Genomic DNA, 26,035 nt, shown 5'->3' with positions numbered 1-26,035 from the left:
TCATCTAACATGGACCTTGCCATTTCCACAAGTGTCCGGTTCTTCCTCTCTGCCACACCATTTTGTTGAGGGGTGTAAGGTGCGGAGTACTCATGTTCAATCCCCTCATCACTAAGAAATTCTTCTAGGGTGTAGCTCTTGAACTCAGAGCCATTATCACTTCTTACTGCCTTGATGTCCTTGTCAAACTTCCGCTGGGCTTGTTTGGCAAAGTCAATGAAAGTGACCTTCGTCTCGTCCTTGGACTTGAGAAAGAACACCCATGTATATCTTGAGTAATCATCAACAATGACTAGGCCATACTTTTTCCCTCCAAGACTTGCCCATGAAGGAGGCCCAAATAGATCCACATGAAGGAGCTCTAACGGCCTCGAAGTGGATACAACGTTCTTGGGTGGATGTCTTGATTGATGTTGCTTCCCAGCTATGCATGCACTGCACACACGATCTTTCTTAAAAGATACATTTGTTAGTCCAAGAATGTGATTACCGTTTAAGAGATTTTGAAGGTTTTTCATGCCAACATGGGCGAGCCGGCGATGCCACAACCATCCCATGTCGGCCTTGGCCATTAGACAAGTTGTATGGAAAGTGCTCTCTTTCGAGAAATCAACCATGTAAAGGTTGCCATCCAACTCTCCAACAAAAGCCACTTCAAGAGTGTCTCTCTTAAAGACTTTCACATCCGTTAGTCCAAATAGTGTGTCATAACCGACGGAAGCCAATTGACGAACTGAAAGTAAATGATATTGAAGAGATTGGACAAGCATGACATTTGCAATAGACATGTCATTAGTGATTGCCACCTTGCCCAACCCAATTACCTGCCCTTTCGACCCTCCACCAAATATAATGCTCATGTATGGTCGAATGTCTTGCATGAAGGCATAGAGCAAGTTACTATCTCCGGTCATATGATTGGTGCATCCACTATCGATCACCCATTTTGCTCCACCGGAGAAAACAGCCTGTAAAGAATTAAGACTTGGTTTGAGGTACCCATTTTTGTCATGGGGCCTTTCACATTAGTTACAAGAGTCTTAGGGACCCAAATAGCATAGAATCGAAATGCATTACGGGGACCAACGAATTTACCATAGACTTCTCCTTCCTTTGATTTGCGTAGTACATAGGATGGCGGCATGAATTCGGTTGTCTTGTTGTGAGTAGACGGACCCCTAGTGGTCAATCCACTCACAACCTTACCTTTCTCCGTGTGTCCCTCTGGTACAAATATTTCCTTAAGAGGAGTGGTACACTTCAGAGGAGATGCACTTTTCTTGGCAGTGCTTGGGTTGAACCCAAGCCCTTCCTTGGCGACACCTCCATTGTGTCGACTTAAGATCTCATTGAGAGTCTTTTGTCCTTGTGCAGATGTCATGAGACCTCTGTCTAGCTGTGTCCTCAATGAACAGTTTTCCTCAAGGATAGATGTCAGTTCACTACTAGGGTTAGTAGTGCAGGTATCAACATTGATAATAGGTGAGGAGTATGCCTTAGCTAGAGTGTCAAGATAAGTGACCTTAAGTGCCTCAAAGCTCTTTGTAAGAACAGTGAGTTTCTCTTCCTTGTCTTTGAGAGACAAGGATAGACGCTCACAGTCCTTAGAAAGAGAAGCACGAGAGTTCACAAGTCGGTCTTTATCATTTAGTAATTCTCTGCACACATTTTCAGCCTTTTTCAAGGAGGCAAGATCATTAGCATGTTTATCAAGGTTTTCACCTACTTTTGAACATAATGCATCATTTTGTGCTTCCTCATAAAGGACTTTCTGCTCAAGGAGTTCATTTCTCTCCTTCTCCTCGGTGACGAGGGTTTCGAGTTCCTTGATGGTATTGGTGTGCTTACTCACCACTTCCATAAGTATGCGAAACATAGTGAGCTTCTTTCCTTTAAGAGAGCACATAAATTTGTTCATTTTAGCAAACATGGGATGATCTAAATCATCATCCTCATAATGATCTTCCGCGTCAAGATACTCATCGGAAGGGGTAGAAACTAGACTGAAAGAGTTTAACCGTGGGGTTACCTTAACCTTATCATGGGAGCTTTGGTCTTCCCCATCTCCCATGGCAGTCTTTGCCATCAAACACTTGTGAGCGTTGCCCTTGTAGTCCTTCATATAGTTGTAGTGAACAACATCACCACTTTTGTTGACTAGCCTCAAGGTACTCTGTGTATCTTGAGCTACTCCGGCAACTCCACCAACATCTTCTGGATCTGATTCTTCTTGTGCAACCATTGCTCTTCCATCTGTCCTCTTGGACTTGGAGTTCATAGGGTTTGGTAACTTCTTCTTTACAAAGGTCTTTCGAAACCTTGGTTTGTCTTCTCTCTTCTCATAAGGGCAGTCGTTGGAGAAGTGGTTGGTTTCCTCACAGTTATAGCATTTCCTTACCTTCTTCTTTGGAAATCTTCCCTTGAACTTCCCTTCACTGAACTTCTTCACAAAGAGAGCAATGTCCTCAAACGATGGGCTTTCATCAGAGTCAACATCATCACCATCTTGACAGTCATCATCACCTTCTTCTTCTTCACTTTCTTCTTCGTCATACTCATGCTTGGCTTTCAAAGCAAGATTGATCTTTGATGTTGAAGTGCCATGCATGGCTAGGTGCTTTGTTGCATTTGCCTTTTACTCTTCAAATAATTGGAACGTGGATATGATGTCATCCGGAGTCATTTCTTTGAAAGCATGATGCTGTTTCATGTCCCATACCATTTGATGGTGATATGGAGCAAGAGCGTGAAGTAACTTGTCCACAAGGAATCTCTTGGTCAGATTGAAACCATCTTGCGTCTTGTCACAGTCACATGACTCAATGTCTGCCGCGAGAGTCATGAGCCGTTCTAGTAGCTGCTTGGGAGATTCACCCTTTTCCATACAGAAATTATGTAATTGCCCCTTGGCAATTTCATATTGAGCAAGCCGAAGAGTGGAGGTACCGGTCTTGGTCCTTATGATGTTGTCCCACAATTCCTTGGCACTTGTGATGTGAATGTAAGGTCTTCGTTGCTTGTCATTCATTCCTTTTCTTATGCACATGATCGCAGTGTCATTGAGATGCTTGTCATAAGTTTCTCTGGGCGTGAGGCATCTTGGATCAACAGGATTGTACCCATGTTCGAGGATGTCCAGCATCTCATCATTGGCATACCTAAGATGATCCTGCATACCAACTCTCCACAAAGCAAAATCGGAATTGTCATCAAGCAAGGGAGGTTTTCCTCCAGGATTGTACTTAGGTTTATCAATTTGAGATCTAGCATAAAGCAATGGAACACTGGTTTGGTTCCTCTCTGGAGGAGGTTGGCCAAATGGAGTACCGTGCACGTGGGGCCCTGAGGCCCTCGGGGACGTGGTTGTCCCCGTGGTTAGTGATGCTAGTCTCATTTGGATCATGGTCTCAAGAGAAGCATCATGCTCCTCTTTTTGCTTGGCAAGGGCCCGTTCCAGGTCCTCAGAGGTGAAAGACTTGACTTCCGAGGAAGTCCCGTCCCTCTGCACTGGAGCTACCGTAGCTGGATTCACGTCCATCTCGCTCTAGGGCAGTTAAGCCACACAAATAGAGCACGAGGCTCTGATACCAATTGAAAAGGATCGAGATGGACCTAGAGGGGGGTGAATAGGTACAAATCCAAATTTTAATAATTACTTGGCAATTTTAGGCTAAAGTGCGGAATATAAGTGTAAGCCTAATAATTGCTATGACAAAGAGTAAGCTATTAGGAGTGAAGCAAAGCAAACGGTAAACAATAAGCAAATACAGGTATGTAATAAGGATTAACACAAGTAGAGAGTTAGGGTTAGGAATAACCGAAACTCCGAGAGAGACAAGGATGTATCCCGATGTTCACTTCCTTGGAGGGAAGCTACGTCACCGTTAGAGGGGCGGATGTTACCACGAAGGCACACCAACGCCACGAAGGCTCACCCTATTCTCCCTTTGAGATAACTCCACGAAGGCGTTTCTCAACCACTAGTGGTAAGCCTTGAGGTGGCTTCCAAACCTTCACAAACTTTCCGGGGGATATCACAATGGTTTGATTCCTCTCCGAAGACTCCTACCGCCTAGGAGTCTCCAACCTCCAAGAGTAACAAGATCACGGGGATTGCTCAAAACTTGCTCAAATCACAAATCACTTTGGTGGGAAGGAGGAGAGGGACACGATCTATCTTTTGATTGGAACAACACTCAAAAGGACTCACAAATGCTCTTGGGATCTAGGATTTGGTGTAGACAAGAGTGAGTGAGAGGAAAGGTGTTCTTGGGTGTGTCTTAGCTGTGTTGAACAACCTTTCACGAGGTGGTTGAAGAGTATTTATAGTGTGGAGTGAAATCCAGCCGTCGGAGGTGCAATAAGTCACACAGGGTTCGGATGTCCGACGCTTGTCGGAAGTCCGGGCGTCCGTGAGGGGCCGGACGTCCGACACGGGTCGGTCGTCCGAGACCTGTAGGCATGACTGGAACTCTTCTGAATTCATCAGCGGCCGGACGTCCGACAGGGGTCGGTCGTCCGAGGCTTGTAGATGTGCCTGAACATATTTGAATTCAACAGCATACGGACGTCCGGAGTGGCCCGGAAGTCCGTGTTATACAGCACAAGTTCTACTGGTGGTGGCTTCTGGATTTCCGAAGGTGTCGGACATCCGGCGCTCGGACATCCGGAGGGAGCCGGATTTCCGAGATATAGTGTACACATTCTACTGGTGTTGACTTCCGGATTTCCGGAGCTTGGTCGGACGTCCGGCCCACGGACGTCCGGAGGGAGCCGGATTTCTGAGATATAAGCCTTACAGACTACTGGTGCCTGGCTGCGGATTTCCGAAGCGAGCCGGACTTCCGGCCCTCGGACGTCCGGAGGGAGCCGGATGTCCGAGGTAATTGGACATGTATTGAGTTGAAGACAGAGTGGATAGTATGTGGTGTTTGATATGATTGTAGAGATGTGGTATGAGCAAGTTTATCGCAAAGCCTGTGATCCCCTCTTAATAGTGCGGGATCCCTATACTCAATATCAGTAAACTCAGAAGACTACTCTACATCATCTCTTCTTAATCCCGAGTCTTCTCGAAATATAAATCATCAATCTTTTCAAGCAACCTTTGGCACATAAATCTTAATCTACTAAAGTACTTGTCGTCCTGAGATACACTCAACAAATAGGATTAGTTTCCTATGTATGTGTTGTCATTAACACCAAAAGACGATTAGGGGCATAGCATGCACTTTCACCTACCCTTTCCTCGGCTAGGAGGGACCAGCCCAAAACTTTGTCGTCTGTTGTCCTCATCTTTGTTGTCTGCGGCTGATGGCAAAGAATTGACTGATGGCAAAGACCTTCTTTGCCATCAGCCAGTTCTTTGCCATCTGCTTTGTGGGAGCTGACGGCAAAGACACTCTTTGCCATCAGCTAGCAAATGGCAAAGATTTGGCAGACGGCAAAAAACCGATTTCCAGTAGTGAGCCCTGCTGAGATAGATCACCACCAACCTCCAGAGCACCGTCACGCTGCCGGAGAACTCATCTACCTCTCCGTATCTCTTGCTGGATCAAGAAGGCCGAGATCATTGTCGAGTTGTACGTGTGCTGGACGCGGAGGTGTTGTCCGTTCGGCACTAGATCGGAGCGGATCGTGGGACGGATCGCGGGACGGTTCGTGGGACGGTTCGCGGGGTGGATCGAGGGACGTGAGGACGTTCCACTACATCAACCGTGTTTCTTAACGCTTCCTGTTGTACGATCTACAAGGGTACGTAGATCGGAAATCCCCTCTCGTAGATGGACATCACCATGATAGGTCTTCGTGCGCGTAGGAAATTTTTTGTTTCCCATGCGACATTCCCCAACACTCCCTCCATCTCGCTACGCACTCAACCACCCCACGAGCACCACGCGTCCCCCGGTCGCCCCACTCCCATGCCTGCGCCGCCGCCCATGACGGCGCGCCCCACGCATTGCCCATCACCCCGCCCCCATGGACTTGCCTGGCGCGCCTCCCCCTGGCCCTCTCGGATCTGTTGTTCCTTCCCCGCTCGGCTCTCCAAACCGGCCCCATACCGATTCCCGTGCCACCTCGGTTCCCAGCTCGGTCCCTACGACTCCTTCGCCGCCACGTCGCCCCGTTGTACCAATTCCCCCTCCTGTTAACTCACATAAAATGACCACCAGGGCCAAATGTGGTTTTGCACAACCACGTAAACTCTTTTCCCTCACCACCTCGTCTACTATTTCTCCCATCCCTTCCTCAAACAAGTCTGCCCTCCAAGATCACCACTGGCACGATGCTATGCTAGATGAATTTCATGCTTTGCTAAAGAACAAAACTTGGAGTTTGGTTCCTCGATCTGCGGGTGTCAACGTGGTGACCGGGAAATGGATCTTTCGGCACAAGTTTCACCCCGATGGCACCCTTGCTCAGTACAAAGCACGATGGGTCCTACGTGGCTTCACGCAACAGGAGGGCCTTGACTACGCGGAGATTTTTAGCTCTGTTGTTAAACCGGTTACGGTGTGTGTTGTTCTTAGCCTCACGACCGCTCAGTCTTGGCCAATCCATCAGTTGGACGTCAAGAACGCCTTCTTGCACGGTGATCTTGGTGAGACGGTTTATTGTACTCAATCGTCCGGCTTCGTTGATCCCTCTCACCCTCATCACGTATGCCACCTCCACAAGTCCTTATATGGACTCAAACAGGCTCCCCTTACATGGTTCTTGCGTTTTTGGTCGTACATTGCTTCCTTGGGCTTTGTGTCATCCAAGTGTGATACTTCTCTTTTCACTTATCATCATGGCAATTCGGTTGCATATCTTCTCTTATACATCGATGATATCATTCTTACTGCTAACACCGCCTCCACCTTACACTCTCTCATCGCCTCTGTTAAAACCAAATTCGCCATGTTCCATCTTGGTGAAATCCACCATTTCCTCGGCGTCAATGTCACACGCAACGCCACCGGCCTGTTTCTCTCTCAACAACAATATGTACTTGAGATTTTGGATCGTGCAGACATGCTGAACTGTAACCCCTTCTCCACCCCCGTCGACACAAAATCCAAAATTTATGCGTATGTTGGTCACCCCCTCTCCAACCCGACCTTGTACAGGAGCCTCGCCGGGGCACTTCAGTACCTCACCATCACCAGGCCAGACATCTCATACGCTGTCCAGCAGGCCTGCCTCTTCATGCATGCACGCCGCTCTTCCCATTTCCAGCTAGTCAAGCGGGTCTTGCACTACCTCAAAGGAACATCCCACTTCGGGTTACAATTTTATCGCTCTTCTTCTCATGAGCTCATCGCCTACTCCGACGCCAATTGGGCCGGCTACCCCGACACCCGAAAATCTACATCCGGGTTTTGTGTCTTCCTCGGCTCTAACTTGATCTCCTGGTCGTCTAAGCGCGAGCATACAGTCTCTCGATCCAGTGCCGAAGCCGAGTACCATGGCGTTGCCAACTGTGTCGCTGAGACAACATGGCTTCGCCAGCTTCTGCACGAGCTACGTCGACCAGCCACTCGCGCCACCATTGTATACTACGACAACATCAGTGTGACATGCCTCTCCACCAACCCGGTCCAGCATCAACGCACCAAGCATATCAAAATTGACTTGCACTTCCAGTACTAGGAAAAACCTTATAGGCAGGACCTCAGTAGTAGCGTTGGAAAAAATAAAACGCTACTGCTAATTAGCAGTAGCACTGATCCATTCAAGCGCTACTACTAACACCTTAGCAGTAGCGACGCGCTACTATTATGTGGGACCAGACGATGCCACCGACAGTAGCTGTAGTAGCAGCGTTGCCCAAAACCACGCACTACTGCTAAGTGTTTAGCGGTAGCGCTTTGTTTTGCGGCACCGCTGCTGCTAGTTGGCCCCACTTAGTAGTAGCGCTCGCTGGTATGCAGCGCTACTGCTAGTTGCGGCTGGTGCCACCTTTTTACCCCCTCCCCCTCCTCTCCCCCACTTTGGCCTCTCTCCCCCTCCTTTCCCCTCTCCACACTCTCCACACCATTGTTGCTCTTCTTCTCTCTTCCTCCTACCTCTCTTCTCTCCTCATTAATGTCCCCCTCCACCATAACTCTCCTTCATAAATGGCCTCTCTCACATCTCTCTTTGTCCTACCTCTCTTCCTCTCCCCATTATATTAATTCCCCCCTCCACCATAACTCCCTCTCCATTAGTTAGATAGCTATATTCACTTCTCCTCCCAAACAACTAGATCTAGCTAGCTATTTACCCATCCACGCGTGCTCTTTCGATCGGTCTCTCTCATCATCTCTCTCGATCGGTCTCTCTCGGTAGATATATAGGTGAGTAAAAAGTTGTTCATTTAAAGAATGGGAATATGTGTGTGAATGAGAATATGTGTATTTGGGGATATATATATATATATGGAGAGATTTGTGCGAGTGTGACATGCCCTCCGATCGAGTTGCTTATGTTTTGCCGAAATGTCGATTTATTTCCGTTTCGGTGAATTTCGAGCAAACTCAATATGTCCTATTTTTAGGCAAGGTCATGCCAAAATTTTATATGACTTTGAAGCATGCATGCATTATTTATTTTATAACCCTTTTGCTTGTTATACCGTGCAGTCGATCATGAAGGTGAGTGGATGGAAGGTGGAGCGGTACATGCAATCCGCGGTGATGGACATGCATGCAAATAATCGGACTAGGATTAGATGTCCGTGTGCAAGATGCAAGGAAGGAGTCCTTTTGGACCCTTTTGATCGTGGCACTTTGAAGGTGCACCTGCTGATGAATGGTTTCATGGATGGCTATATTCGATGGATAAGTGAAGAAGATGATGATGATAAGGACGTCCAAATGGCAGGGAATAACGACATGGGGCTAGACGAAGAGATGACCAATCGACACAAAGACGATGGTGACGGACATGGCGGCGGGGAAGAGTCCGAAAATGACAGCGGAGGAGAAGATTCCAGACATGGCAAAGAAGAGTCCAGACATGGCGGAGAAGAGGCGGTGGTCACGCCGCAGTCTTCGACTCTACTAAGTGCAATCATGCAAGACCCTCATGTTCAAGACCTCCTTCGCAAGAGTACGACTAGCGAGAGAGCTGCTTCTAGAGAGGAGGCCAAGCTGGCTCAACTTGAAGTGGACTCGAGGAATCCATTGTATGACAGTTGCGATCCCGAGGTGACCCGCTTGAGTTTCACGCTCAAACTTCTAAAGTCGAAGGCCAAAAAAAATGGACAAACAAAAGAAAGTTCTTCCCGCGGGGAACGTGTGTCCTAGTAGTGTCGAGGAGGCCAAGAAAATCGTTTGCCCTTTTGATTTGCCACACATTAGGTACCACGCATGCATCAACGATTGCATCATTTATCGGGGGGAGCACGCGGAAAAAACCAACTGTCCATTGTGCAATGCTTCTCGATACAAGAAGGCAGGAAAGAAAGCTCCTCGGAAAGTTGTATGGTACTTTCTGATCACTCTCCGTCTGCAGCGGTATTTCGTAAATCCTAAGGAAGCAAAGCTCATGCGCTGGCACGCGAAGAGGAAGAAGCCTGACGATGGAGATGATCCGAGGCTGAGACACCTTGTAGATGGTAGCCAGTGGAGAGCATTCAACATCGTATATGGATTTGCTAAAGAAGATCCAAGATACATCCTGCTTGGTGCGAGTACCGATGGCATGTATCTGTTTGAAAACTAGAACACCAACCACATCACATGGCCCGTGTTTGTATGGATGTACAACCTCCCCCCATGGAAGTGCATGAAGACAAAGTACATACACATGTGCATGTTGATTCAAGGGCCGAAACAACCGGGAAATAGTATTAACCTGTATATGGGGCTTCTGCAAGAGGAGCTAGACACGTTATGGAAATCACCGGCATGGACATGGGACGCCCGTAAAGGAGAGTATTTCCATATAAGAGTCGCGCTGATGACGACGGTGCACGACTATCTCGGTTATGGGTACACCTCAGGCCAGGTGTGCCACGGATACTGCGGATGCACGAGGTGCATGGATGATACAACGCCTCAGCAGCTTACGTCAACGAAAGATGGCGGGTCTGGGAAAATCGTGTACATGGGGCATCATAGATGGCTCGAGAAGGATGACCCGTGGAGAAAGCATGGAGATCTATTCAACGGATTGGCTGAGCTTCGAGGACCTCCACGTAAGAGGAGCATCGCCAAAATCGACGAGCTGTTGAGAAACTGGGAACAATGCCATGCGCCGGGAAAGATCAAAAAGGCGCTAGAGCCGCTGATGAAGGTATGGAAAATGAGGTTTGTTTTTTGGGACTTGGAGTACTGGCCCAATCAAAACACGCCTCATTGCCTTGATCAAATGCATATCACGAAGAATGTCCTCGGGAGCTTGCTTCGCAAACTGATGAACATGTCGGATAAGACCAAGGATGGGCCGAAGGCAAGGAAAGACTTGGAAGATTTGAAGATCAGGAAAGACATCCACCGTAAAAGGTTGATGGAGGAGACAGAGACCGAGACAGAGGTGGGGGAAAGGGGCAGAAAAGTCAACAAGAAGGAGGAGAATTATTGCCCCCTTCTTGCTTCACCTTAAGTCCGAAGGAGATCGATCAATTCATCAAGTGCCTTATGGGAATCAAAGTCAGTTCCGGTTACTGTGGGAAGATAAGCAGATTTCTAGACCCCAAGAAGAAAAGGTTCAGGAGGATGAAGTCTCATGACTGTCACATGATGATGATGCAGATACTCCCGGTTGCCATTAGAGGGATAATGGACAAGCACGTCCGTGACATGCTTATTGGTCTCTGCAACTTCTTCGACGTTATCTCTCGAAAGTCGATAAGTGTGAAGCAGCTTCGAAGGCTACAGGAAGAGATCGTTGTCATACAATGTGAGCTTGAGATGTACTTCCCGCCCGCGTTCTTTGACGTCATGGTGCATTTGTGTGTCCACATCATGGACGACATCATCGACCTCGGGCCGACATTCCTTCACAGCATGATGCCGTTCGAGAGGATGAATGGGGTCATCAAAGGATTAGTTCGTAACAAGTCCCGTCCTGAAGGGAGCATCATCCAGGGGTATCTGACGCATGAGTGCGTCTCCTTTTGCGAGAATTATATAAGCGTCGGAGACCCTGTTGTTGGTTTGCCCGTCAAGAAGCACGATGGGAAGCTCGAAGGAGATGGTCACAACAACGGCCGGAGGGAATTGCACGTGGACTACTCAGATCGGCGGAACGACTTTGACAGGGCTAACTTAGTAGTGCTACAACACCTAGATGTGCTAGATGATTATGTGGCACGACACAAAGAAAGCATCGCAAAGAAGTACCGTGATAAGGGGATGCTCAAGACGGACGACAAAGTTACTGTAGAGCACAACGCTACTTTCTTGTGTTGGTTCAAAGAGCAAGTTCTTGAAAATCCCCCGGAAGAGGGCAGTTCGGACGGATTGCTCATACACGCCTTAGCACATGGCCCTACGCCCAAGCTCGCGACCTATCAGTCATATGATATCAATGGTTACACGTTCTACACGGAGGCCAAAGACATGGACAGTGATTACCAGAACTCCGGGGTGACAATTCAATGTGTGACCGACGCCAACGGCACAACTGAAAGATTCTATGGAAGGGTCGAAGAGATCTGGGAGCTTGACTATGCTGGAATGCACGATGCTATGATGTTCCGTGTCAGATGGGCCAAGGACGTCGTAAGAGAAAACAAGTATTTCACCACCATGTCTATACCCGACGCGAAGAGCACTCCCGTGAACGTTAACATCATCACCAAAAATGAGCCATGGGTACACGCTAAGCACGTGACACAATGCTTCTTCATAACCGACCCGGCCAATCCCAGCCGTGTTGTCGTGAGGAGATCCAAAAGGAGCATCGTCGGAATGGATGAAGTCGCCAACAAGGAAGACTACGACCAATACGGCAACCCGATGAGGGAAGATGACGATGACGATGAATCATACGTGAAAAGAAGAATCAAGACTACATGGCGATGGAAAGATTGTACTCCATGGCTCCGGAAAAGTCACAAGGAGGGGCTCAATTACTCAGCAACGAACAAGAAAGGGAAGAAGCTCAATGTCAAACACCGTCGACGCAGCTGATCAGAAACCTACATTTATATATATGTATCTATTTTGTGTACGCACTTAAGTAACCGTTATCGGTCAACTAATATGTTACCACCAAATGCATGGTTCCGGTGATATTCACGCATTGGGGGAGAGGGAGACGCCGTCGTCGGGAGAAAAAACAAAAAAACAAAAACAAAAGGGAGAAAGCAGTACAAAAGAAAAAGAAAACGAAAATAATGAAAAAAAGAAAAGAAAAAAGTAGAAAAGGAAAATAATAAAAAGAAAAGATGGAAAAGATAGCAGTTAGCTACAACGCTGGCTCCTAAACCAGCGCTAGTGCCACTTGTATTTTACAATTAAAAAATTAAAAATGATAGCAGTAGCGTTGGTTTGTAAACAAGCGCTATAGCTAAGTTAGCTATAGCGCTATAGCTAAGTTAGCTATAGCACTGGTTCCAAACTAACGCTACCGCTATTTTGAGTTAACCGCCGCGCCGTGTCTCTTCCCCAAGTCGCCCCTGTCTCTTCCCCAAACCACGCCCCTGTTTCCTCCCCCCGCCGCCCGTGTCGCCCTTTGCTCCACCCAGCGTCGCCGTCGCCCAACCTCCCCCACCGCCAGATCCGTCGCCATCCCCGACCCCGACCCCCTGCTCCAGGTAACATCGCCACCGCCAGATCCTTGTTCTTTCTTCTCTGCCAAATAAGATGATGAGCTGCTGACCAAAACCAATCATCAGTCGCTGGTCTGATAATGAGATGCTGACCAAAACCAATCTGATCTCAATTAGGAAAAAAATGCGTGTTTGGGCCGAGTGTTCGTAGCGTATCCTGTGATTGCTAGTAGTGCTTGTTATGCTCACCCGACCATTCTATACTCAGAGTGTTAACTGAATGAGGATGGCATTGCTGATTATATACTAGTGAACATCTGAATGGGGATAGCATTGTTGATTATATACTAGTGAACATCTGAATGGGGAAGACATTGCTGAATGAGGATGCCATTGCTGATTAAATATGAACGTATCCTTTAAGGCCACACATTTTCTTGCTTAAATGAGGAGCAATGTAGTTTCTGGATAGGAAAATCACATTGATTTTTTTACTTCTATTTAGACATGTCAATCTTCCCGCTCACAATTCTCTATGCGCATAATTCTTGCCCCTTTTGCCTCGTATCAGTGCCTGGTTTCATGTGGTAGATTTGGTTTAGGAGGAAAAAATTTCAGCTCTTTTAAGTGATTAAACTGGGATATAGTTTATGTGCTTGCTGGTAGCCATGGTTTACTGGTTATAAAACTCACTTTAGTACAAGGTTAAAATACTAAAGGGGAACGCTGAAATGGAGATTCCAGAAATCTTCATTGTGTACTTCTTACTATTTGCACTACTTGCTGAAATGGAGAAAATGGAGGAAGGTTCTCTCAAAAGAAGGGAACATATGGGAAATTCTCAAAAAGAACGAGGGGGTCTAAAAAAAGAAAAGAAAAATCGAGGACGGTCCTCAAAAACAAAAAAAATGTGGCAAGAAAATATTTTCTATTTATATTTGTATAATTAATCTTGTGATGGTGTCATTGCATCCCTTTGCTAGTACTTATTATATCCTCATGGTGTCCATAGTACTTATTATTTTCTATTTATATTTGTATAATTAATCATGTGATGGTGTCAAGAGAATTCCATTTATTATCCTCATGGTAACCCTTCATGTCATTGATGTTTTGCCAGAATGTTCGAGTGGCCTATGTTTTGCCGGAATGTTGATTCATTTCCGTTCCGACAAATTTCAGGCGCTCCATATGTCCACTCTTTAGCAAAGGTCATGCCAAAATTTTCGGCATGACTTGTGCTAGAAACTAGGACGTATGGAGTATCCGGGATTTGCCGAAAGGGGAATGAATCAACATTCCGACCAAATATGGGCCCCTTTTTTCTCTTCATTATATCTTTTATTTACAATTGTTGCATAGGAAACATGTCTACCAACGCCGAAGTCGTGGGTGGTTCTGCTCGCTCCGCAGACCCCATGGAGGAAGCAAATCACTATTTCGATTACCTGGACGAACACCAGATGGAGTTGCATGGTGGCGGCAGTGGTCCCAACCCCGACCCCGGTGCCGACACCGGCCCCGAGACCGGCAACGATGATGTCGTAGCCGATAAAGCATCGAAGAAGAAGAGGACACGAAGACCAAACGAGCTTGGCATCAGACAAATTGTGGTCACGGAGATTCACCCCAAGAAGTTAGAGCCAACGGCGCCAGAGGAAGCGTGCAAGTGTTGGGGCAATCAACTTGGATGCATCCTCAGGGAAACCGCCAACATCAACGACGAGAGGTTGAAGCAGATACCACATATGGAGCACATGCTCCTAAAGAAGTTGCACAATAGGTTCATGTTCCCCGGCCGGGATGAAAAGGAATATAAAGAGTCGTGGGACGACCCCGCCATGACAAAGATAAACGAGAAGGCGATGGTGACGTTCACCAACGACTTGTCCTCCTCGAAAGTTCGGGTGAAAAAAGAGATTGTGAAGAATGAACTGTGGTCCAAGATTCATGCTGATAATCCAACAATAACGGAAGAGGACTTTGCAAAATTCCTGGAGAATTGCGATAAATAAGAAGTCAAGGCAAAGTTGGAGAAAATGAAGGCGCTCCAGGCCAGGAACACGCCTCCCCACCACCTCTGAAGCCGTGGTTACAAGGGGAAGAGGCACATATGGGCCAAGGAGGACGCCGAACGTGAAAGTATCGGGATCCCAGACCCCTTGGCGGAGTTCACCGACCCGCTGGAGCATGACTAGATCAGGGCCCGGTACAAGTTGGACAAAGTCAAAAAGATCTTTTACACGGACCCGAACACGAGGGAGTTCATGAGACTTCTGGTAATTGTTATATTACCACATTATCATATTAGCTTCCAATCAATTCGACTGCAAGTTTTGTCACATTAGTAAACCATCCACGTTCCTTTTGCAGAAAGAGAAGCACCAAAAGGCAGCCGAAAGCGATGAGTCGTCATAGTCGTCGGCGAGGCCCAAGTGGGACACCCAATTCAACCGGGTCTTGAACATACTGAAAAAGGTCCCGGTGGACAATCCACCGTCCTATGGACGTGTGCACGGCGTCGGAGATGGTGCCTCGTGGAAGACGTGCTACCCCGAGGAGCCAGAGGAAAGAAGGAAGAGACGGTTGGTCATCACTCAGGAGAGCATCGACGAGAAGGTCGCGATTGCGGTCAATAAGACCAAAGCTGAGACCAAAGAAGAGTTGGTCGGGATAGTCAGTGGGTTGGTCACTGACGCGGTGGCCAGCTTGATTCCGGCAATTTTCAATTGGTCAAAGAGCAATCCAAATGCACGGTCGGAGGACTTTCCAATTCCCAACTTTGTCGGGAGCAACTCGGCGAACACCACAACACCAACACCTGCCCAAGCAACCGCAAAAGGTCCCGTTCCTCTTCATAGCAGCTGGACCTCCGTCTCTGGCATGCTCGGCGGGCCTTCCTCGCTGGCTGAGCTCGACGCCCTCACGGTAATTACGCGTCATACCCTTTCACCAGCATGTCTATAGTCTTCCGTTTCAGTTGCCTTTCAGATGTTTGATCTCGGAGACATGTCTCCTTCGTAGGCCGACGACACGCAGTGCACCCTACTCTACGACATCAAGGGCCAAAAGGTGGTTGTGGGAAAGGCAACCATCGTGAAGCCGAAGGACCGCATGTTCCACAACCGACAGATGCTCGATGGCGTCTTCAAGGTTAATGTGGCCAGTGTCTTAGCGGGCTTCGAGCATTTGCCTCCTCCGATACCAGTCGTTGACGACGAGACCCCTAAGACGATTGGCGCATGCAAGAACTGGTTCTTGACTTGGCTGAAGTCTCTTCTTCGTCTCGAGGAGCCCAGTATCACGCCAACGCCAACTTCTCAAGAAGGTATGAATACCACCCCACCTACCAAATTACCTGCACCTGTCGTGGTGGATGATAGTATCGTACGACGCGAGGGAGAGCCTCCATTAGTGCTAGATCATGTCGCCCCGCTGTCAAAGAAGCAAATGTTGATGATGACATGGAGGATGATGATGAGGACTCGAACCAGTATTTCAATACCGCCTATGATGGATTGATGGCTCAGGACGCCGAAGACTCGGGCTATGACCGTGGAGATGATGACTTGATGCTGCCTGATTTGCCGGAGCCGGAACATCCTAAGGCGGAATGCAAAAAGTCTCTCTTCAAGCCATCCTCGCAGGAGACGCCTTCAGATGCCGCCTCTACCCAGCAATCCCCCGAGGCCCGTCCACTGTTTAGCCCGAGGACACTTTGGGTGGTGGTTAGGGAAGGTATGGTGGGCTCACTACCGCCACCCGCCAAGAAGCAAAGGAAGAGACCGGCCAAGAAAGGCCCTAAAGGCTCCATAGGTGCTTCAAGCAGCCAGCCGCCTCTGAAACCCCTGGTGGTAGACAGAATACCTGTCGAAGGTAAGCCGCGTTTCCATGTCGCCAGCGAGCCGGTCCTACCTGCCAAAGCGCTAGATCACATACTGAACAATGATCTAAAGAGACTCCATGAAGATGTGCTGGTCAGAGCGAAAAGCCTTCTGGTCGCGAAAGATCCAGGATACCCGCTTTACGCGGCTCAGGTGTCGGGTGGGAAGTTGTACGTCGATACCTGGCCCGCGAATCAGTTCCTCCTGCGATTTGACTACATCTACAACATGTTCCACATGACCAAGATGGATTTCCAGTTCATCTGCATGTATGCGCTATATCTCAACTCCTTCATCAATATGGAGAGCATCAAATATATCTGCGTCGCGGACCCATACTATATGCACGAGAGCTTCTTGGCAGTTTGCAAAGAGCATCGTGACTATGCGAGCAAGTACCTCGGTGAATTCATGATCACTAATAAGGACAAGGAAGCGATTCTCCTGCCTTATCATCCCTCGTAAGTCATCCGCGCATATCCTTTTGTACATGTTAATTATTCCTTTACAAGCATGGAGGCTAATTTGAGGTGTACTTAATTTGCGCAGCGGGGGCGGCGCCGTCCTCATTGTTCTGTACCCGGAATACTCCCATGCTATGTACTTGGACTCGTCGAAGAACCTCAAGAAAAAGGATTACACGCATGTAAAGAGTGTTCTCGACTCAGCCTTGTTAACCTTCAGCCTGACCGGTGGATATATCAAGGTGAAAAGGTACAGGAATAAAGCACCGGCTTTCAGCCATAAGACCGACTTCTGCTGCATCTAACAACCACACAACAGTATGGCTGATGGATTCTACCTCATGCATCACCTGATGGAGTACAGAAGGGATAATCAACACCTTCGCATGTCAGCTACTACCGAAGATGTCGAGATTGTCAGCTGGGCCACAAGCATAGGAAAGACACCGGATCATCGAATCCGAGCTGAGTTTTATCACGAACAGTGTGAACTAGCCCAAGTGATCATGAAGCAAGTCCTCGAACCAACGGGGATGTTCTACCATGGGCCAATCACGCGGGTTGATGCCTGAGCACTGCTAGTCGCTCAACGTCTGGACCTGAAGCCTTTCACGAAGCTCGGGTGCATCCTCCCTGACTATGAAGATTGGAACGCCGACCTGGACGACTGATTGTCAATGACAATGTGATGTAACTAAACTGTGGTCCTGAACTAGCGTGCCTTATCACTACTATCTTTCTATGGGAAAACTTTGAAATTATGCACGGCGAAACTATGTGATGTAACTAAACCGTGGTCCTGAACTAGCGTAGATCGCTCTAGTTAATTAGTTTGGGTATGAGGAACTTCGTCAATTATGTTTACTATTGGTTGCTTTTATTTTCATAATCATGCCTCTTTGTTTTCTTAAGTACATTATGTTGCATATTGTCATTCAAATCAACAACTCACGATGCACGTACCTAGATCAGAGATGGCGAAGGACTACTACGCCGTGTACGTTGGGAGGGTTCCAGGAGTCTACGACCACTCGCCAGCCGCTCAGGCCCAGGTGCACAGGTACCCGGGTGCTAGCCACAGAGGGTTCGACACCAGAGCCGAAGCGGAAAGTAGTTACTTGAGGTGGACACTCCAGCATGAGCAGGGCGGGACCGCCGGTACTACATAGTCACGCTCTTCCTCATGTTGATCGCTCTTCTCTTCTACATCATGTTGTAGATAGAGATGATGAAACTTGTGGGTGTGCCATGACCATGCAGTTGCACTTATTCGAGACATGACATGATTGCACTTATGTATCGCTATTTTCGAGATTATGTGATGATATTTTGTGTCGAATGATGATGATGATGATGGTATGACGAGATTATTGTACATCTATGATATGTGAGAATGGTGTATGTTTAATATGATGTGATGAAACTATTGTATAGAATCTGTATAAATACATCACAAATACGTAGAGGGTGCAAATCTGTGAAAGCAGTAAAAGTTAGCAGTAGCGCTGGTAAATACTTACCAGTAGCGCGGCTTAGCAGCATCGCTTTCTATGAGCAAGCGCTACTACTAAAGTTAACAGTAGCGCTGGACAGGGAAGCGCTATTGCTAACACTAATTACCAGTAGCGTTGTTCATACCAGCACTACTAATAGTGTTTAGCTGTAGCGCGATAGCAGTAGCGCTTGGCCCAGCGCTACTGCTATGTATATTTTCAGCGCTACTACTAGGGTTTTCCCTAGTAGTGTCCATCCGTGATCGGGTGACCTTGGGAGAAGCTCATGTGTTGCAAGCCCCTACGGGTTCCCAGTTTGCTCATGTGTTCACGGAAGTGCTTCCAACAGCCGTGTTTGAGGACTTCCGATTCAGTCTGAACATCCATCCGGACGGAGTTCCGACTGCGGCGGAGGGGGGTGTTAACGCGATCACTATTGTACATGTATTATTATTGTAACTGATCCCTAGTCTTCAGGATCCTAACCTCCTCTCCACGATGGTGTGTGTGCCTATCTCTACTCGCGACTCCAAGAAAGGGGGTTGGCCTATTTGTACCTGTAACATCAGCACATAATGATACACATTCATTTCTGCCCTCTCTCTCGTTTAGCTTTCTTTCCCTGCTATAAATTCTCCATTTCTCTATCCACTTCCTGTAACAATTGCATCTCAGTGAAAACAAAAGTGAGGCATTATGTCATTAGCATCTACATCAAAGTCACATTCTAATCTATTTTTTTCTGGCTAGGTACTTATCTCCTCCTCCCACATGCGCACTTTCCTCTGGTAACCACTACCTCCGGTAGCCTTTCTTGAGTCATCTTGTTTGTTTTTACTCTGTCCTCCCTCAGATGTGACGTGAGGCTCATCCTCATGTACAATAGTACATCACTCTTTTGAGCTTTCATGCTTTCATCATTACTTACTGCTCTCATCCCTTTCATCTCCCCAGGCTCACTATTTCCTTTGTCCTTGTCATTTTTCTCTCTAACAAGCACCTCCACAGCAATTTAAACTTTGAAAATCCCCCTTCAATTTCAAACAGCCTTTCAGTAGGTCCCTTTGCTGGATATCTCTACCCTCTATTTTAACTCTCACACATTCAAAAAGGAGGCCCCAGGAACAACCCCTGCCAATCTATCTCCACGACTCCTCTTTCCGAAACATTTAAAAAGAAACACCTTGCGTGTTCTTTGTCTTGCCGCTTGTTTTCCCATCTTTCCTGTCGCTTGCTATTGTCTTGCTCCTCACTGCCGTGCTGAGTTTACACGTCCAACCAACCCTCGTCCACAATATCGTCACGGCCGCCCGAAGTGGATCTAGTGGGACCAGCGTAGCAGGAGTTGTTAGCAGGACGCCACCGACATATCTGCGGAGATGCAGGGACCAGGGAACACGATTCATAAGTAACCACCTACAGCAAGGCCCCCCCGATGGAGTATCTCCGTTTGATTCCTTCCAGAGCTGAGCTGAAGCAGAGGACCACGTGCCACACGCGGCAAGCAATCTCAACCTCAACCTCAACTTGATACTAGAAACAGAAAGAACCGGAGGAAGCGGCAAATGGAGCAAGGTAGTCAACCAACCCCGGCGCCTCCTCGATCTCCACCCAGTCTCAGCTTTCCTCGATCCCGTGCGATGATCTCATCCCCTAGAACCCCATGCCCGTAATGCGCCAAAACCGATTTACCATGGTTGCAGGTACACCATATTTGCTTGCATCATCGGCAGCCTGCCAAGGAGGAGGAGGAGGAGGAGATCTCGCTCTAGCTCTGGAGCTGTGTTTCGGGCAGATGATCCTGATCGATCTCGTCAACCTTCTTCTCTCGGCCATCTACATCTCGAGCTTGCTGGTCGCCGCTTGCAAGAGGGAATTCAGGGCCGTCAGGGCGAGGGACCTTCCGTTCCCGTGCGCTCTAGCTTCCCCCTGCTGCGCGCTTCTTGGCATTGCGTGCGTCTGCCTGGGACTGGGAGCATGGGGCTCCTCCCCCCACGGAGCACCGCTCTTCGTGAGAGGCTTTGTGTGGGCGTCCCTGTCGGTTTCCCTGGTCGTCCGTCCGACGAGGTTCTCCGGAGCTCTAGCGATGGCGTGGTGGGCGGTGGACGCTCTTCTCATCACGTCCAGCAGTTTGGAGAAGATTGCGACGGGTGGACATCTGGGAGTTCTTGACGTGCTGTCGTGGGCCGTGGGCTTCTTGCTTCTGATGAGCGCGATCCGAGTTTGCAGACGCTTCACCGGTGCCGCCGCCGCCGGCGGCGATGGAGGCGGCGCGGAATCCGAGCCTCTCCTTGCGGCGGGAGGCGGGGAGAGGCGGGCGGCGTTCGGCGAGGCCGGATTCTTCAGCCGCCTGACGTTCACGTGGATGGACTCGCTCCTGCGCCTTGGGTACTCCAAGCCGCTGGACCTCGGCGACATCCCGCCGCTCGACGCCGACGACGCGGCGGCGGAGGCGTGCCGTAAGTTCCTCGGGGAGTGGCATCGGCGGAGGAGGGAGTCGCACAAAACGACCAATCTCGTGCTCCGGGTGCTCGCCGAGTGCCACAAGAAGGAGCTGCTCCTGACGGCGCTCTACACGTTGCTACGCACACTGTCCTTCGCCGCGTCGCCGGTGATGCTCTACTGCTTCGTGTCATACTCCAATCGGCAGGAGCAGGAGCGGGATCTTGGCGCCGGAGCCGGGCTCATCGCCGGCCTTCTGGGCATGAAGCTGGTGGAGTCGCTGTCGCAGAGGCACTGGTTCTTCGGGTCGAGGCGGCTGGGCATGCGGATGCGCTCGGCCCTCATGGCCGCCGTCTTCGAGAAGCAGCTGCGGCTGTCAAGCGAGGGTCGAGGGCGGCACTCGTCCGGCGAGATCGCGAACTACATCGCCGTGGACGCGTACCGGCTGGGTGAGTTCCCGTACTGGCTGCACCTGGCATGGAGCATGCCGGTGCAGCTGGTCCTCGCCATCGCGCTCCTGTTCTGGATCGTGGGCGCCGGCGCGCTCCCCGGGCTGGCCCCCGTGGCCATCTGCGGCGTGCTCAACGTCCCTTTCGCCAGGATGCTGCAGCAGTACCAGTCGAGGTTCATGCAGGCGCAGGACGAGCGGCAGCGCGCCACGGCGGAGGTGCTTCACAGCATGAAGATCGTGAAGCTGCAGTCGTGGGAGGACAAGTTCAGGGCCACGGTGCAGCGGCTGCGCGACGTGGAGGTGCGGTGGCTCGGCGAGACGCAGCTGAAGAAGGCATACGGTAGCGCGCTGTACTGGGTGTCGCCGACGGTCATCTCCGCGGTGGTCCTGGCGGGCACGGCCGCGGTCCAGAGCGCGCCCCTGGACGCCAGCGTGGTGTTCACCGTCCTGGCCACCATGCGCGTCGTCTCGGAGCCGATGAGGATGCTGCCCGAGGTGCTGTCCGTCATGATCCAGGTCAAGGTGTCGCTGGACCGCATCGGGAAGTTCCTGACCGAGGACGAGTTCCAAGACGACGCCGTGGACAGGACACCGGCCTCCGACAAGAGCCGCTGCCTAGACGTGCACGACGGCGTCTTCAGCTGGGAGCCCAGCAAGGGCACCGCAACTCTGAAAGACATCAACGTCACCGCAACCCAGGGCCAGAAGATCGCCGTGTGCGGGCCTGTCGGCGCCGGGAAATCGTCGTTGCTGTGCGCGACGCTCGGCGAGATACCAAGAATGTCCGGATCAGTACGTACGTCGAACCAGTTTTCTTGCACGTACTCATGTTCTCTGACATGTATGCATCATGCATGTATTTTTCATCTTCTTCATTCATTCAGGTGGCCGTGAGTGGCTCGGTGGCCTACGTGTCCCAGACGTCGTGGATTCAGAGCGGCACGGTGCGTGACAACATCCTCTTCGGGAAGCCGATGAGGAGTTCAGAGTACGAGAGGGCCCTCAAGTGCTGCGCGCTGGACAAGGACATGGAGAACTTCCCGCACGGCGACCTGACGGAGATCGGGCAGAGAGGCCTCAACATGAGCGGAGGGCAGAAGCAGAGGATCCAGCTCGCAAGGGCCGTCTACAGCGACGCGGACATCTACCTCCTCGACGACCCTTTCAGCGCCGTCGACGCGCACACCGCCGCCACCCTTTTCAACGTCAGGACATGAGGACTCTTCTCCTTCTCAAACCTCATTGCCAATGCCACGGTTTTGATGGATGATGTGACAGTCACTTTGTCTGCATTGCAGGATTGTGTCATGGCGGCGCTCGAGGACAAGACGGTCATTCTTGTGACGCACCAAGTTGAGTTCCTCTCCAAGGTTGACAGGATTTTGGTAGGTTTCCTCTCTGTCTGTCTGCACGAAACATACTGCTAGCTAGAGCACTTCCATGTCACTGTCAGTCTAACAGTCAGTCAGTTGTTCCTGTTACTAGGTCATGGAGAAGGGTGAGATAACGCAGGAGGGAACCTACGAGGAGCTCCTGCAGTTCGGCACGGCGTTCGAACAGCTTGTCAATGCTCACCAGGACTCAAAAACAACGTTGGACTCCCAGGATCACGGCAAAGAAGGAGTCATGATTCAGTACCAACAACCGATGATACAGCAGCAGGGCAGCGACGCCGAAATCTCCACGGGCAACCTGCCATCAGTCCAGCTGACCCAAGAGGAGGAGAGGGAGCTGGGAGGAGCTGGCCTGAAAACATACAAGGACTACGTGTCGGTGTCCAAGGGGTGGTTCCTCCTCGCCCTCATAGTACTCACGCAGTGCGTGTTCGTCGCCCTGCAATACCTCGCGACTTACTGGCTCGCGGCGACTATCCAAGGCCATCGGTTCAGCGTCGGGATCGTCGTCGGAGTCTACGCGGTGATGACAACGGCCAGCTGCCTGTTTGCCTATGTGAGGAGCCTTGTGGCTGCCCACTTCGGCCTCAAGGCGTCGAGGGAGTTCTTTTCGGGTTTCATGGATTCGGTGTTCAAGGCCCCCATGCTGTTCTTCGATTCTACCCCGACTGGAAGGATCATGACCCGGGTATAGTACATATTGCACAAATTTTTCAGTCATACTTATGCCGACGTTACAGATTTGCAGTCTGAGTTTGCGCGCCATTGGTTATGCATTTTTATGCAGGCTTCGTCGGATCTGTGCATCTTGGACTTTGACATCCCGTTTGCGATGACCTTTGTGATATCTGGCACGATCGAAGTGGCGGCAACCGTGGTTTTAATGATCATGGTTACATGGCAAGTTGTTCTGGTTGCTGTTCCTGCTGTGATTGGGGTTCTGTACATTCAGGTGAGCATCATGAAAGAATCCTACATTCATCTTCTTGTGCAGAGGCAGCAGAGCCAATGTGAACAATGGTGCTGTTGTTGCAGAGATACTACATTGCCTCCGCCAGAGAGTTGGTGAGGATCAACGGCACCACAAAGGCGCCTGTAATGAACTATGCTGCCGAATCCATGCTCGGAGTGGTCACCATAAGGGCCTTTGCGGCGACAAACAGATTCATCCAGACAAATCTTCAGCTCATCGACATGGATGCAACAATGTTCTTCTACACAAATGCAGCGCTAGAGTGGGTGCTTCTGCGTGTCGAGGCGATGCAGATCTTGGTCATTGTTACATCATCCATTCTTCTCGTTATGCTACCGGCAGGATCAGTTGCTCCAGGTGCAGATTCTTCAGGGCTGAGTACTTGTAGTACTATATAATGTACAGATATATATGGTGTGTCACTCAAGTCTTCTCTTGGCATTTTTCAAGGATTTCTTGGGTTATGCCTCTCGTATGCCTTGACGCTTTCCTCCGCGCAAGTGTTCTTGACACGATTCTACTCAAATCTGGAGAACTATATGATATCAGTGGAGAGAATCAAACAGTTCATGCATCTACCATCCGAGCCTCCAGCTGTTATCAGTGACAGAAGGCCTGCTCCTTCATGGCCATCTGAAGGAAAGATAAATCTGGAGAACTTGAGAGTAAGAAACTGAACTTAACCAGCTCATTCATCTCTATATTCTAAGGTGTCATATATACCATGTTCTTCAGGTCAAGTATCGCGAAAATGCGCCTACGGTTTTGCGCGGGATCACTTGCACATTTGCAGCTGGAAACAAGGTTGGAGTAGTTGGAAGAACCGGGAGCGGGAAGACGACTCTCCTGAGCGCGTTGTTCCGCCTCATTGACCCCTCCCGCGGGCGAATTCTCATCGACAATGTCGACATTTGCACCATAGGACTGAAGGACCTTAGGATGAAACTCAGCATCATTCCTCAGGAGCCAACGCTTTTCAGGGGCAACGTAAGGAGCAACGTCGATCCTCTGGGTCTGTATACAGATCAGGATATCTGGGAGGTCTGACCACAAATTACTACATTCTGAAATCCACAACAATTCCAGTATTTTCACCTACTAGCATCGACCTTTGTTGGACACATCTGTTGATCCTGATCCTGACACACCAATCTTTTACAGGCATTGGATAAGTGCCAGTTGAAGAAGACAATCAGTGTCCTTCCTCAACTTCTTGAGTCACCAGGTGAGACAATGATCCTGAGTTCTGAGTGCATGCCTTCTAAATTAAGTCTGAAATAAAGCCTGTCTGAAATGTGATAATCAGCTTGTGTTTGCATCTTCAGTGAGCGATGACGGAGAGAACTGGAGCGCCGGGCAACGGCAGCTCTTCTGCCTCGCTCGCGTCCTCCTCAGCAGGAACAGGATCCTGGTCCTCGACGAGGCGACGGCGTCGATCGACTCAGCCACCGACGCCATCCTGCAGAGGGTGATCAAGCAGGAGTTTTCAGGGTGCACGGTGATCACCATAGCGCACAGGGTTCCCACCGTCACAGACAGTGACATGGTCATGGTTCTTTCCTACGGTATAACCATCTGCCTCTACGCGCTAGTCGCTACTACTAAAATTATGTCGCGGATATATAGATTTACCAATGGACAACAACATGTTTTATGTAGTGCTATTATTTGTTGCAGGTAAGCTTATAGAGTACGACAGGCCATCAAGGCTGATGGAGAATGATGACTCGGCATTCTTCAAGCTCGTCGCCGAGTACTGGTCCAACTACAAGTGAATCTGCAAAAGAGAAAAAACCGATGAGTAGTTGCCCAACTACAAGTCAGTCTCCAAATAAAACCGGATGAACTGTTGGGATAACCAAATGCAGAAAAACCAATAATTTTTTCGGCCGTAGGATACAACTCTTCACCTAGTAAGTGGAAATTTTGAAGCTGAAAATTGTTTGGGACAAGGTAGGGATGGAGATGTATGACACGATGACACAAATGTATTGTTGGAAGTTGTAGAAATGAGCCATCTCTTCGCCACGCCGTCACGGCTGCCAACTAATCTGTTGTGTCGGTGCCTGAAGACTCTTCTACTCCGTAGATAACATAATAGCCCCCAGCACATGACGCTAGACTGAATATATATGGTTGTTGGAAGTACAAACTTTTGCTTGCTATAAACCCTGGGACCGTGTGAGGGTGGATTGGTTGCCTTTCTGTATAGAACATCAGCAGCTAAATACAGTATGTCTATCTGAGTT

General features: G+C 49.3%; 1 protein-coding gene across 3 annotated transcripts; it reads left to right on the top strand.

Moving 5' to 3' along the window:
• Positions 1-19,935: 19,935 nt before the first annotated feature.
• Positions 19,936-26,035, top strand: LOC123443008 (ABC transporter C family member 8-like). 3 transcript variants are annotated; one of them, XM_045119217.1, is made up of 12 exons: positions 19,936-20,101; positions 20,230-22,211; positions 22,304-22,624; positions 22,718-22,804; positions 22,905-23,501; positions 23,601-23,765; positions 23,849-24,143; positions 24,237-24,451; positions 24,522-24,827; positions 24,948-25,011; positions 25,112-25,351; positions 25,464-26,035. In XM_045119217.1, the coding sequence occupies exons 1-12, from the start codon at positions 20,092-20,094 to the stop codon at positions 25,559-25,561; spliced, it is 4,380 nt and encodes a 1,459-aa protein (XP_044975152.1). In that variant the 5' UTR covers positions 19,936-20,091; the 3' UTR covers positions 25,562-26,035. The 3 variants fall into 3 exon arrangements, with proteins under 3 accessions (XP_044975152.1, XP_044975151.1, XP_044975153.1); XM_045119216.1 differs by lacking the exon at positions 19,936-20,101 and having other exon boundaries at positions 20,108-22,211; XM_045119218.1 differs by lacking the exons at positions 19,936-20,101; positions 24,948-25,011; positions 25,112-25,351; positions 25,464-26,035 and having other exon boundaries at positions 20,108-22,211; positions 24,497-24,744.

This window comes from Hordeum vulgare, chromosome 3H, assembly GCF_904849725.1.
Source record: "Hordeum vulgare subsp. vulgare chromosome 3H, MorexV3_pseudomolecules_assembly, whole genome shotgun sequence".
In the NCBI taxonomy this organism is placed as follows: domain Eukaryota; kingdom Viridiplantae; phylum Streptophyta; class Magnoliopsida; order Poales; family Poaceae; genus Hordeum; species Hordeum vulgare.
This window is presented reverse-complemented; position numbering and strand designations above follow the sequence as displayed.

Excerpts from the sequence above, each read along its gene's own strand:
- LOC123443008 (XM_045119216.1), top strand. The coding sequence starts at position 20,190 with ATGCCCGTAATGCGCCAAAACCGATTTACCATGGTTGCAGGTACACCA. Across the intron at positions 23,502-23,600 it reads CTGGAAGGATCATGACCCGG|GCTTCGTCGGATCTGTGCAT; the intron begins GTATAGTACATA and ends ATTTTTATGCAG. Across the intron at positions 24,828-24,947 it reads CAGATCAGGATATCTGGGAG|GCATTGGATAAGTGCCAGTT; the intron begins GTCTGACCACAA and ends AATCTTTTACAG.